Source organism: Mirounga leonina, unplaced genomic scaffold (genome assembly GCF_011800145.1).
Source record: "Mirounga leonina isolate KUSES-001 unplaced genomic scaffold, KU_Mleo_1.0 Mir_128, whole genome shotgun sequence".
NCBI lineage: Eukaryota > Metazoa > Chordata > Mammalia > Carnivora > Phocidae > Mirounga > Mirounga leonina.
In genome coordinates this window covers 2,270,091-2,283,662 of record NW_023270320.1, presented here as the reverse complement: position 1 = coordinate 2,283,662, position 13,572 = coordinate 2,270,091, and the positions used below count along the sequence as shown (strand labels likewise).

The following is a 13,572-nucleotide window of genomic DNA, read 5'->3' as shown; positions in this document are numbered from 1 at the left end:
CATGCTCGCCGAGGGCTAGGAAATTGTCTTTATGATTAGAGGTGGCTGCTTTTGTTACAACAATAATAATTATAATAGGGACCTGCCTTGGCCTTTGAGGTGGTTTTGGTATTATATAGAAAATGGTATTTGGATCCCAGGGATGCCCGAAGGTTCTGTTTCTTGTGGTCCCTGCAGGATGAATCTGCTTCGGAATAATAGCTGCCTCTCCAAGATGAAGAACTCTATGGCTTCCATGTCTCAGCAGCTCAAAGCCAAATTGGACTTCTTTAAAACCAGCATCCAGATTGACCTGGAGAAGTACAGTGAGCAAACTGAGTTTGGGATCAGTGAGTGTACTCTCTGCAATCCGTGTGGAGAGACCATTCTTGTCTTTTTTTTTCCCCCCTCTTCCTGAGGTTTCTTTTGCCTCTTATAATTGAGTTGTTTGTTTCTATTTTGGTTTTGTGGTGTTTTCATTTTGTTTTTCTTTTTTTCCCCTACATTTTTTTTTTCCAGCATCAGATAAGCTGCTGCTGGCCTGGAGGGAAATGGAACAGGCTGTGGAGCTCTGTGGGCGGGTAGGAGACTCATTTTATTTTATTTTTTTAAAGATTTTATTTATTTATTTGTCTGAGAGAGAGAGAGAGAGCACAAGCAGGGGGAGAAGCAGGCTCCCTGCTGAGCAGGAAGCCCGATGTGGGACTCGATCCCAGGGCCCTGGGATCATGACCTGAGCTGAAGTCAGACACTTAACCAGCTGAGCCACCCAGGTGTCCCAGGAGACTCATTTTAGACCCCTGTTCTTACCGGGGCGGGGGGGGGGGGGGGGGGGGGGGGGGGGGGGGGGGAGGCTTCTTACTACCGTTTCTCACTCTCTCCTCAAACACTGGATCGATTTGTATGTCTGAAATCAGGTTGTCCTTGTCATGCTGTCTGACCTTAACTAGGCCTTGCTAGGAAGAGGCCAGGGCGGTAGCCAGTAAAGGGGGCCTCACAATGGCAGATGGAGGAGCACCCCCAGACCTGGTGCAGACTTGAGTAAGGAGCAAAATGTGAAGCATCCTTGCAGGCAGCCCAGACCTCTTCCTCTTAGAAAGGGCCTCGGATGAATGATCGACACTCCATCCTGCCAGGGGTTTTGCCTGGTTTTGCTGAGACTCTAAATCCACAGAAAAGAAAAAGTCTGAGCATAAAGTAGTAGGATAGCATAAATCAAATACCACTGAAAAGCGTGAATTGTGAGGTAAGGGAAGTATGGCTTTAGTAAACCCCACACAAATTGAAGACTGAAGCCTCCAAGGCCTTTTCTGGACTTTTCGCCATTTTCTGCTGTGAACTTGGGTAGGGACCTTCACCTCTGTGTCTTAACATCAGTTTCTATGAATCAATACTGACTTAAAGGTGGGTATTACGTAGATAATGCCTCCCCTAGCCACAGAGACAGTCCCACCTTGCCCTCACACACAAAAGCTATGAAACAGAGGAGTCTGGGCCTCCCACGTGGGATGGACAAAGTAAGGGAAGAGAAAGGGATGCATGTTGGGCATCTTCTCTATGCCAGGCACCCTGCCGGGTACTTTACATGCTGTATCTTATCTAACCCCTAAAGTGGCCCCTTTAGAAGCCTGTTTCATGGTTTCATGAAACATTCCCCAATCAAGACAATGCCAGTCTTGCTTAAAAGTCAGGAAACTACAGCTCAGGGGTTAGGTGATTTGCCCATGGGTCACACAGCTAGAAAGTGATAGACCTGGGCTCCAGACCCAGGCCATCTGACTCCAAAGTCTGTATCCCTTCTAGCCAGTCTTTCGAGAGTCTTCAGTGCATTTGGAGGGTGTTCCCCCCAAATCTCGCGCCTCAGAAGGCTCTTATTACGTCAGTTGACATTAGCACAGCTTTTTCATTAGGAGAATGAAGTGAAGCACCTGGTGGAGCGGATGATGGCGCTGCAGACTGACATAGTGGACCTGCAGAGGAGCCCAATGGGGCGGAAGCAGGGGGGCACGCTGGACGACCTGTGAGTAGCAGCCGGGCAGCAGGCCAACCCGCAGACGCCCCAGACAAGCTTCTGCACAGGTGTTGTGATCATCCAAGGGTTCGAGTGCGTTTATTATGGCAGCTCTCTGAGACCATTCTGTAGAGCATGACCCCCTGGTGAAGCATCTTGGCATGTTCCAGGGGAGTTCCAGAGATGAGCAAGGGACGATCAGCGGCGAGCAGAACTGTCTGACCTCACAGAGTTGTGAAGGTCAATTCAGATGATTCAGATAGAGCATGAGTTCATAAACTTACAGGCTGTGATGGAAGCAGCCTTCGCCACAGTATCAGACGTCACTGTTCGTGCAGCCCGGCCTGATCCAGGCGTGGTTCGAAGAGCAGAAAGTACAACAGAGAAGGAGCCTGCCAGGTCTTGAGAGTTTGAACCCAGAAACTGTTCATTTGAGTCTTTATCAGGAATTTGGCCTTGGCTCTAGGAGGTGATAAGGTGTCCCGGCAACACCATCCTACCTGAAGGGAATCACGTGGAGCTCCCAGGGGCAGGTGGGAGGAAAGCAGGCGAGCTGCATCAGACTCAGGAGCTCTGGCTTGAGCTCAGCTGGGTCCTCTAATGCCTTTACTAGGGTTCTCAGGACCAGCAGCTCAAATACTAGAAATCTGATGATCCGGATTCTATATTTTCTTAAATTATTTAACCCTTTATTCTCTTTCGTTTTCAAATGAAAGTCACCTCTGAAAATGTCAGCCAGTTTCACTGTGTGGAGGCCAGAAAGGGATAGGAGATTGCGTTGCCCCTGGGCTTGAGTTTTCAAGGGCTCAGGCCCAGTGATGGTACTGGGGTTGTTATTGCAGAAGCTGCGTGGAGAGGAGATTCCGAGGGACAGGAGAAACGCGCTTCCTTGAGACTTTCATTAAACCTTAGAGATGGTTCAGGTTTGATGACGAGGGCCATCATTTCCTTGTTGTAGGCATCACCTATGATGTCTCCAGGGGTAATACTTTTCCCCAATCAAGACAATGCCAGTCTTGCTTCTAAAAGTCAGTAATTGTACTGGCAGAAATTAGCTAACCAGTGTTTCAGATGTGCTTATTTGACCTCACATCTTGACAGAGCTTCTCCTTCATATGTTTCAGAGAAGAGCAGGCGAGGGAGCTTTACAGGAGACTTCGGGAAAAACCCAGAGGTATGTCGGGCTTTCTGTGTGTGGCGGGGGCCTTGTTTTGTCATTGTGTGGTGTAGGCGCTCTCTGTCAGCTGCCTTGAGGAGCTGTGCGTCTACGTCCCTCTCTCCAGACCAGCGAACGGATGGCGACAGTCAGGAGATGGTCCGGCTGCTCCTCCAGGCCATCCAAGGCTTTGAGAAGAAAGTGCGAGTGATTTACACGCAGCTCAGGTATACGCCCTGACTTCCCTTCCCGAGGGTGGAGTTCGGAGAAGCAGCGAGGCCACACGTGAGGTCATTTTCTCAGTCCCCTCTGACTTGCTTAGCCTGGAGAAAATTTATCTGCAGCTGCTGTTGGATTCATAATTCCCAGGGATTATGTTCTCCTGCTTTTTCCAACCCCAGTGCCACTGGAGCTTGTCCCGTTTACTCTTTACAGTAAAACTGTGGTTTGCAAGCAGAAGGCCCTGGAATTGTTGCCCAAAGTGGAAGAGGTGGTGAGTTTAATGAACGAAGATGAGAAGACTGTTGTGCGGCTTCAGGAGAAGCGGCAGAAGGAGCTCTGGAATCTCCTGAAGATCGCTTGTGTGAGTGAGCCCCACGGCCAGGCCCTCAGCCCTCAGCCCGCCAGCTCCTCGGGGCCTTTCCACCTCTGTGCTGCTGTCACCACCCTCCAAGGGAGACCACGGAGCCACGGACCAAGCACTCAGCTGCCGCCACTGCGTTCCCATTGCCCTCCTCCGGGACCGGGCGTGGGCGGGAGGGGCGGAGTCAGGCCTGCGCCGGGTGTTCTTACTTCTGCCTGCATGCGTTTCCCGTGGCTCCTGTACTGAGGTACCACCACAGAGTTACTCCGTCACGGTTCTGGAGGCCGGACGTCTGAAACCAAGGTGTTGGCGGGGCGGGGCTCCCTCTGCAAGCTCTAGGGGAGAATCCCTCCTTGCTTCTTCCAGCTTCTGGTGGCCCCAGGCATTCCTTGGCTTGTGGCCGCATCACTCCAGTGTCTGCCTGTGTCTTCACAAGGCCTTCTTCTCTGTGTCTGTCTCCTCGGTGTCTCGTATAAGTACCCTTGCCATCGGATTTGGGTCCCCTCTTGGGGAGATCCTCATCTCCTCTCAGGATCCTTAACTGCATCTGTGAAGACCCTTTTTCCACTAAGGTCACATTCCCAGTTTCCTGGAGTTAGGACATGGTGGGTCTTTTGGGGGGACCTTCATGCAGTCCACTACAGGGCATGTCTGCATGACCTGGTTGATCCTCATCCGGATCTGCTTAGTATTGTCACCCGCACTTTCTTGCCCACTGTCTTACTGTAGATTTTATTTATTCACTTGAGAGGGAGAGAGAGAGTGTGTGCACAAGCTGGGGGGCGGGGGGCGGCAGGCAGAGGGAGAAGCAGACGCCCCGCTGAGCTGGGAGCCCGACACAGGACTCAATCCCAGGACCTGGAGATCATGACCTGAGCCGAAGGCAGATGCTTAACCAGCTGAGCCACACAGGCTTCCTGCTCCCCCCCACCCCCCTACCGCCGTCTTACTGTAGCTGAGATTTTGCTGCATGTTGCTCAGAGAGAAAACAGGACACAAAAAAGAGCCTAAGACAGAGAGGGAGAAGAGCCAGGTAAAGGCCATGAAAGCCAGAGCTGAAGGGAAAGAGACCACACTGTGCAGGCTGCAGAGAGCTTGCCTGGGATGAAGAGCGATTAAGTCACTGATAGTGTTAAAGAGCAAAGAGGAGAATGGGAAGATAGTTGCCTAAGGTGGAAGCAGGATGCAAGGGTGTTGTTTTTAAGATCATGGACTGGAGCAGATTTGTAGGCCAAGCAGAAGGAGACAGTGTACTGGGAGATTCACAGAATCAAAGAGGCAAGAGACAGTTGAGTCTCTAAGTCCTGAGAACAATGGGGTATCAGCATGATGATGAGCATGCATGGCCTTGGGAAGGGGTGGGTGACATCTCCTCCTGTAAGAAAGGAAGAAAAGAAAAAAGAGATGACAAGGAGAGAAGATTGAGGAAGGAGAGGGAAGTTGAGGTATTCCCAGGGATGGCCTGATCCACCATCTGCATTCATGTGACATTTATTGAGCACTGACCATGTGCCCAGGAGCCTAGGAATGTGATGAAAACTGGAGCTAAAGGAGGAAAGAAGCATGGTGCCCAACCCAGGAGCTCATAATCTGGTGAGGGGCAGGGAAGTGAATTTGAATTTGGGGGTAGGAAGTGTTAATCAGCAGCTTTAGTGCTAGAAGCTGAGCTGTAGCATGAATGCAAAGAGCTACGCCTGCTTCAGTCTTGGAGGGGAGGGAAGCACAGGGAACGTTCACAAGGAGGTGTTGCTTCAGCTGAAGAATGAGTAGGAGTTAGGTGGATAGGTGGAGGTGACCTTCAGGAGTGAAGACTTTGCTCTGTCAGAGGCCCAGGACTTTGGCCGGAAAGAGTGGGTGTGTTCTGGGTGCTACACGCAGAGTGTTGGGGTGTGGGGGAAAGGGTGTCCTGTGGGATGAACTGGGGAGGCAGGTGAGGGCCATGCTTACACAGGCCACACTTTGTTTTGAAGGCACAGAAAACACCACAGAATTTGTTTTTATCTTCCATGTTGCAGGAAGTTAAGCATGGGAATGGTTTGATCACATCTGGGTTTTGGAGAAATCCCTCATGGCAGCTGGAGAAGGGATTTGAGGCTTGGACAGACCTTGCCCCCGAGAGGGGCTGGAGTCGCAGAGCCCTGGCTGCACAGGACAGGACAGTGGGAGGGCTGCCCTCCTGCCACACTCGCAGGCCCAGGCAGAGGGGAGAAGGAGGATGGCTGGGTCTCTCCATGGGTGACGAGCAGTAGGGCAAAAGTGGGGGGGGGGGGCCTGACTGGTTAAAGCTGGACCTTGATGTTCAGCTGGAAGGAGGGATGTGGAACCAGGGTGGGTCCCCCAGCTTGCGAGGCTGAGTGGGATTGAAGTCACATGGGCTGTGGCAAGCACAGGAGCCGGGTCCGCGAGAAGATAGCGAGGCCAACAGAAGAGCGCTTGGCTGGGGCCGTGGAAAGGGGAGGGGCATGAGGTGCCGAGAAGGTTGACAGTGGGTCATGTCTGCAGGCGGCAGGCACCTGGAGCCCGAGCCACTGGTTTAACCTCTTGACTGAGGTGGAGTGGCTGCGGCAGCCAGCGGGCCGCTGGGGGCGGTCAGAACATCTTGGTTTTCTTCTCGGCCGTCCCACAGATGATGTGGTTCACAGAAGGCCACTTACAAGCTTTTTGTGTGTCTCAAGTCTTCTGCTTGGAAAAGTGAAACCATCTCTGTCTTAATTTCCTTGTTAGAGTTTGTTAAGCAAACTAGTGAATAAAGCCTATGAATACAGGTACTCAGATCTCCCTAATTTAGAATCTTTTATCAAAAGGTACACCTATACCATCTGCCTTCGGCTTGGGGTCCTGGGATCGAGCCCCACTTCTGGCTCCCTGCTCAGCGGGGAGCCTGCTTCTCCCTCTCCCTTTGCCTGCTGCTCTCCCCCTGCTTGTGCCGTGTCTCTCTCTCTCTCCGTCTGTCAAATAAATAAAATCTTAAAAAAAAAAAAGTACACCTATAGACACAAAGATTTTCCAAGCCAAAATGCAAACTGTGGTCATGAGTCAGGATGTTGACTAAAAATTTGTAGGAATAGCCAATGTCCTGGTCTTGTGACCAGTTGTTTCATGAGAAAATCCCATGGTGTGAATACAAAATTGGGATTGTCCCTTTCTCCCAAATTCTATTGACTTTCTTTTGGTTTTGTCCTTTAGAGCAAAGTTCGTGGTCCTGTCAGCGGAAGCCCAGACAGCATGAATGCTTCTCGCCTCAGTCACTCGGGTCAGCTGTTGTCTCAGCCTTCTGCTGCCCCCAACAGCTTACCCGAAGCCGTCAAGAAAAGGTGGGTCACTGTTCAGTGCCAGGCGTGACAGCCATGGGCGCATTGGGAGGTCATGGGAATGGAAATGCATGTTTATCATTGAGAGATCATTTCATCTGTCTAGTGATTTCGTGCATGTTTTTCTTTGTGTTGGTTCATATGCTCTGCAGATGTGGTATTTTACTCTCCAAGTCCCTTGTAACTCGCTAGCTAAGTACTTTTGTGGTCTGAGGGTTGGATTACGAATTGCTTGATGAGGACATCGGAAGTGCTAGTCCCGTCAGCCATCACCTGTTGTTGAAAACCAGATTCCCCACAGGGCATGCCCTGTTGGCCACGCCTCGGTCATCTTGCCTCATCCCTCTCACCCCCCACACTCTGAGTTACCAAGCTGCGGTTTTCCTCCTCCTGCCTGTCCTCACCCCCCACTCCTCCCTAGCTTTCCCCTCCTGTCGCCTGGGCCACTGCCACCGAGGTGGGGAGCAGAGCGTCTCCGCCTTTTCTGTAAGGCATTTCACCTCCCTGCTTCCTGTCTAGTACCGCCTCCAAGCCCTTTCTGGTCAAACGAGTCTTCACAGACTACGAGTGGATCAAGTTATTTTCTTGGCCAGTAACTAGCAGTGGCTTCCCACTCCCCTAGAGGATCCACGCTGAGCCTTTTCGGACATTTGAGGCCACCTCGGAGCCACTCTCCGAGGCTGATCTCTCCAGGCTGATCCCCTATTCCCTCCCGTACAAACTCCTGGCCTCGCCCAGTGGTCGCAGAGTCTGATCCAGACCAGCAACAGCAGCAGCATCTGGGCAGTTGTTAGAGATGCAGATGCTGAATCAGCTGCTCAGGGGTGGGCCCAGCAGGTAGCTTTTCAGAAGCCTGGGCTGCTTGCTGATGCACACTGAAGTTCCAGAACCTCTGGCCAGTGTCCTGCCCTGGGTGGTCCTCCCACCTGCAGGACACCTCTGTTTCCCCCTCCTCCAGTGCCCTGACCACTCACACACACACAGCTCTCTCTTCTTAGACCACTGGGGGCGGGAGGGGGGAGTTGTTTCTAGTTCAGCCCCACGAAGTTTCTTCAGCACCTTCTGTGTGTTGGGCCTTAGGCACTGGCGATGGTTCAAATCATTCCCGTGACCCAGTCTTCAGACATAGAAAATAGATTAATGAGGGGCGCCTGGGTGGCTCAGTCGTTAAGCGTCTGCCTTCGGCTCAGGTCATGATCCCAGGGTCCTGGGATCGGGCTCCCTGCTCAGCAGGAAGCCTGCTTCTCCCTCTCCCACTCCCCCTGCTTATGTTCCCCCTCTCACTGTCTCTCTCTCTCTGTCAAACAAATAAAAGCTTTAAAAAAAAAATTGATTGCCTAGGGCAGGTGGAGGGGGGATGGGAAAGGGCTAATAATGGGTACAAACAAGGTTTCTTTTTAGATGATGAAAATGTTTTAAAACTAGATTGTAAAAATTGTGTAATTCTGTAAGTATACTAAAACTATCTAATTATACAGTTTAAATGGGTGAACTTTAGGGTCTGTAAATTATATCTCAGTAAAGCTGTTTTAAAAATCCTGTTCCTGTGCTTGGGGAGTTCATAGCCTCTGCTGTTGTGGAACTTAATCATACGTGGCCTTAGATTCTTAACTCTGCCCAACCTGCGGTGAGCTTGAGGACGGTAACCGGGTCCTGTGCCTCTTCCGTTGCCCTCTGGAGCTGGCACTGAGCCTTCACACTAGTTAGTAGCCACGCGGAAGGGGCTGAGCAAACATGTGGTCTGTGTTCCTTCCATCAGAGCATCATGTTTTGCAAGGTGAGCAGAGTTCCAGGGCACTGTCTTCCTGGATTGGGCATAGTCCCTCCAGTGATATCCTGGAAGCTTTAGAAAAGTCGTCCCGGGAGAGATTGTCTGTCCATGTCATGAGGCTGAGGTTGGACTAGGACAGCGGCTTGTTGTACTCTCCCCTCTCTCCCCACAGCGGTTCTTGAAAGGACATGTGCATTTCTTATCCTAGAAAAGAGAGAGTGGATTAAATCAAATCAGCTCCTAGAACTTGCTTTTTCACAGATCTCAAGATCTGTGGACATGGTGAAATTACTTGGTCTATATAATTTTTTTTTCTATTTCAAAAATTGGGAAACAGGTGATTTGTGAGATATCTTCAGATTTTGGCAATTTGGAGAGAATTAAATTCAGCTATCTAGTTAAGTCAGAAAGCGCTCATTTACTTCTAACTTTTCTATTAAAAAGAGAGGTCGGAGGGGGAGACGAACCATGAGAGACTATGGACTCTGAGAAACAAACTGGAGGTTCTAGAGGGGAGGGGGTGGGGGGATGAGTTAGCCTGGTGATGGGTATTAAAGAGGGCACGTTCTGCATGGAGCACTGGGTGTTATATGCAAACAATGAATCATGGAACACTACATCAAAAACTAATGATGTAACGTATGGTGATTAATATAACATAAAAAAAAGACATTAGGTAAAAACTAATGAGATCTGAATAAAGTAAGAACTTAAGTGAAAAAAAAAGAAAAAGATCTTTTTCACAGTGTGAAATGGTAATGCTTATTTATGGCTGGGTATGGGCTTCTGAAAAGTGCTTAACGAGATGAATGAGATTACTAGTCAGGACATGGTGCTTTAAGACACTCAGCATCAAAGTAATTGTAATTTAATTTTTAAAATCTTGTCAAAGGCTCTGTAGCATATTATCTCTGAAAAATCACACGGAGCATTTTCTAACACTGTGATCCTTTCCTTTAGTGAAGAACTGGTGGCTGAAGCACATACTCTCTGCACCCAGCTAGAAAATGCAATGCAAGACACCATCAAAGAACAGGACCAGAGTTTGAGGGTAATGGGCTGTGTGAATCCCAGCTATACCATGTCCATCCTTTCCACGGCAAACCAGAAAAAGAAAACGGAAAGGCAATCCAGCATGTCCTCTGTCTCAGTATATGCTTATGCTTTTCTAGTACATATTATTATTATTCATAGCAGTAGGTAGTACTCGTTGAAGGGAAGCTAAGCTGACGAAAAGTGAGTCAAGACACAGGTACATTTTAAGGCAAAGCTTACCTTGCTGAGAGGACCCTAAGTCATTCCTCAGATTTTAAAAGGCCCTTTCCTGCCAAGACAGTGACCTGCCAATCTCCCCCTAACTTCTCAGTTGTCAGAGGAATCAGACGGGATACCACTACTAATTGTAATCACTTCTTATTTATTCGAGTGTCCGCTCTGGTTTGGGGCTTTCTCTGTTCTTCGTCGCTGTTCGTCCTCCTCCTGACAAGGGTGTATGTGGAGCATTTCACTGCTGAGTTGCACTTCTGCCAGAGGAAAAGGAAGTCTTATCAGGCCATTTCGTCTGGTAGGGTTGGAAATGGGTAGCTGAGGTTAGCTCTTGGTACCACCTACCCACAGCGAGCATAAACAAGTGCTGTGAGCCCCAGGTCATACTAAAACTTCCCATCTAGTTTCCATAGTCACAGCATCTGAGGGACTTCATGCTAGGCCAAAGGAAAGTTCGTGTACGGTTTTGAAAATGTAGCTTTAGCCCAAGAGTGGCCTAAAATAACAAGACTGCTATGAATGAGAGGATTTAAATTTCCTTCTGAACTGTACTGGTCGCCTCCTGAGGAAGACAAACAACCTGAGGTGTATTGGTGGCCAATGTATTTTTAACGTGCCTGTTGACTTTCAGTCTCTAGACTGGAGCTGGTTACAGACGGAAGAAGAGGAGCAGAATAGCCTGGAACAGGCCTCTTGACTGTGTGGGTGGCCTTGACCTGAGGGGGCTGCCTGGCCTGAGGTCCTCCCACGGTGGCCCCTGCTCTAATGACGTCCCGGAAGTCTTCGGCACCCAAAGATCTTGTCACTTCCCCACGAGTTGAGACATTGGCCACGGGCCAGGGGTGTGGCCCTCTGTGGGCACTACCAGCAACTTGTCCGCACACTGGAAGTCCTCCATCACAGAGGCTCAGCGAACACTGATGCCAGGCACGAGCTGCTTCCTCTGCTCTCAAAAAGTGCTCAAGGTACTTGCCCCACAGACCACTGGACAAATGTCTGACGGGACTCTTTCAGGACCCAGTGTGAAGGACACTCGATGTCAGCCTGTCCTCTCCCGACCTTCCTGATCTCCAGAGGCCCTGATCCACCTGTCCTCACAGCTAGTGTTTCATCTGGATTCGGAACCAAACAGACTTCTAAATCATAGACTTGCCTGGCCCCATCCTTTCTCTTCCTCTTTTCATTTCACTGCTGCTAAGATTTCCCTTTTACCGACGACTTTGGTGGTTGTGCCCCCTCGGCAAGGTTGTAGGTGAACACTAGCTCTCCCCGCCACAGCCCTTTCAGCCACAGAGTGACTCGCGAGAGCTAGTGCAGACGAGCCGCTTCCTTCCTTCGGGTCCCAGAGACCACCTGGGAGCGAGTCATCGTGGGGAAGAAGGAAAGAAGAAAAGCGTACCTGTCAGCCCCACGTCTGCCGGCCGCCGTGCCCACACCTGAACTTGCTCAGACACAGCTGTGTGGGGCCGGTGGCGGGACGGGGGGGCCCCTGCTTCTCATATCATCTAGCAGTATTATTAAATTGATTTATTTAAAAAATAGTTTCTATATTTTGTAACGTAACTCAAACATTTGTACTGGGTTCCACAATCTATTTTTACAATATTTATGGTTAGGACTTAGGAACTCGAAAACCAACTTAATGGAAGATGTCATGAAATTGAATAGCACATGGATCAAATGGTGCCATGTAGCTCTAGCACTGCTTCTTTGACATTTCACCAAACTTCTGTATATTAAAGCAGGAAAGTAAGACGAGTTCAGATGAGCACAAATAGGCGAGTTTGGTCAGAGAAGGAAGTTGGAATAAAAGAGTTTCACAAACTGGCTTCCATGGAAACAGTACAACAGGTTTCATGGTCAAGTAAGTTTAGGAAATGCTTCATGCTTTAATTGTCTCTTGGAGATTCACATTGTACACTGGCCTATTAAAGTTTCTGAGAGTCCTGTGATGATAAACTGCCTTAACTGTGTAAATCTGTTTACCGAACACGGACAATAGAGCCTTTCCCCCCACCATGTGAGTGTAACATTTATTAACATCCCAAAGAGCTGGAGTTGGATACAGCATGATTTTGGAAATACTGATGAGGAGCATAGTGGGAAATCATACCACAAAGACAGGCTGGGATGGGGCCAGATTGGGGAGGGAATAAATGTTGGGCTAAGGGTTATAGGCTTATTTTATAGGCACTCGGGAGTCACTGAAGAATTTTGAAAAGAAAATGACATCACCAAAGCAATGATTTAAAAAGACTAATGTAACTGGGATATGCTAATTGATTTTTTAAAAAGTGAAAACTCGAGGTAGGACTTCTGCTTCCGAGAACAGAAGCAGATGTACTTTCCCCAGTCCTCCCTTTAAATATAACTAAAGTCCTTCAGCATTTTTTATAAGCAAATATAAGAAGTTGCTGAAAGGTAGAAGGCCAAAGAGCAGCTGGAGACCTTGGACCTGAGCAGTGACATGGTGGTGAGTTCCTTGGGTTTTCCTTTTGCTTCATCTGTCCCCAGCTGGGCGCTGGAGAAGCCAACAGGCACAACTAAAGAGCCTGCTCCCTCTAGTGGTATTAGACTCCCAGGGCTGCTGTAACGAATCACCACCCACTGCATGGCCTAACACAGCAGAAATTGGTCTCTCACAATTCTGGAGGCCAGAAGTCTGGAATCGGGGTGCTGACAGGACAGCGCTTTCTCCGAAGACTGTAGGGGAGATTCTTTTCCTTGCTCCTTCTAGCTTCTGGGGAGTCCAGGTGATCCCTTGTGGCTGCATCTCTGCTTCCATGGTCATATTGCCATTTCGTCTTCTGCCTGTCAAATCTCCCCTGTGTGCCTATTATTAGAACCGTTGTGACTGAATTTAGGGCTGATCTGGATAATCCAGGATAAGCTCCTCGTCTCAGGACCCTTCATTTAATCACGTTTTGCCATGTAAGGCAATATTCACAGATTCTGCAATTTAAGATGTGGACATTTCTTCCAGCGGGGGCCACCATTTAACCCACTCCAGTCTACTATCTAGCCCCTCAAAATTTATGCTCATCCCACACGTAAAATACATTCACCCCATCCCAACATCCCCAGAAGTCTCAACCCATTACAGAACCAGCTCCACGACCAAAGTCTAAATGTCGTCAGCTCAGAAGTCTTGAATTTCATCATCCTCATCACATTCGGGGAGATTTGGCATGAACCATCTGGGTCGAAAGTCTTCCATCTGTAGACCTGTGAAACTAGAAAACAAGTTACCTGCTTCCAAGATACAATGGTGAGATATGCATATAATAGATATTCCTGTTCCAAAAGGAGGAGATTGAAAGGAATAAAGGAGTCACCAGTCCTAAGCAAGCTTGAAATCCAGCTAGGCAAATTCCATTAGGTATCAAGTCTTGAGAATCATTCTGTGTCACTTGAGGCTCTGCCCGCTGGGCCCACGCCAGCTCCATAGGCCTCGAGTTTGTGCCCACAGTGACTCATCGGCCTCTGTTTCTGTGC

At 49.3% G+C, this 13,572-nt stretch overlaps 1 protein-coding gene across 4 annotated transcripts in view; it reads left to right on the top strand.

The window, feature by feature from the left end:
• Positions 1 to 12,087, top strand: part of IKBKB (inhibitor of nuclear factor kappa B kinase subunit beta) — a 60,933-nt gene extending 48,846 nt beyond the window's left edge. For 3 of the 4 annotated variants that reach the window (XM_035003947.1, XM_035003949.1, XM_035003948.1), the window contains exons 14-22: positions 178 to 329; positions 499 to 560; positions 1,890 to 1,999; positions 3,115 to 3,164; positions 3,274 to 3,373; positions 3,582 to 3,729; positions 6,916 to 7,043; positions 9,772 to 9,862; positions 10,709 to 12,087. In XM_035003947.1, coding sequence (XP_034859838.1) covers positions 178 to 329; positions 499 to 560; positions 1,890 to 1,999; positions 3,115 to 3,164; positions 3,274 to 3,373; positions 3,582 to 3,729; positions 6,916 to 7,043; positions 9,772 to 9,862; positions 10,709 to 10,774 — 907 coding nt within the window. In that variant the 3' untranslated portion in view covers positions 10,775 to 12,087. The remainder of the gene's footprint in view (positions 1 to 177; positions 330 to 498; positions 561 to 1,889; positions 2,000 to 3,114; positions 3,165 to 3,273; positions 3,374 to 3,581; positions 3,730 to 6,915; positions 7,044 to 9,771; positions 9,863 to 10,708) is intronic. The other variant, XM_035003950.1, reaches the window with a different exon arrangement.
• The last annotated feature ends 1,485 nt before the right edge of the window (positions 12,088 to 13,572 follow it).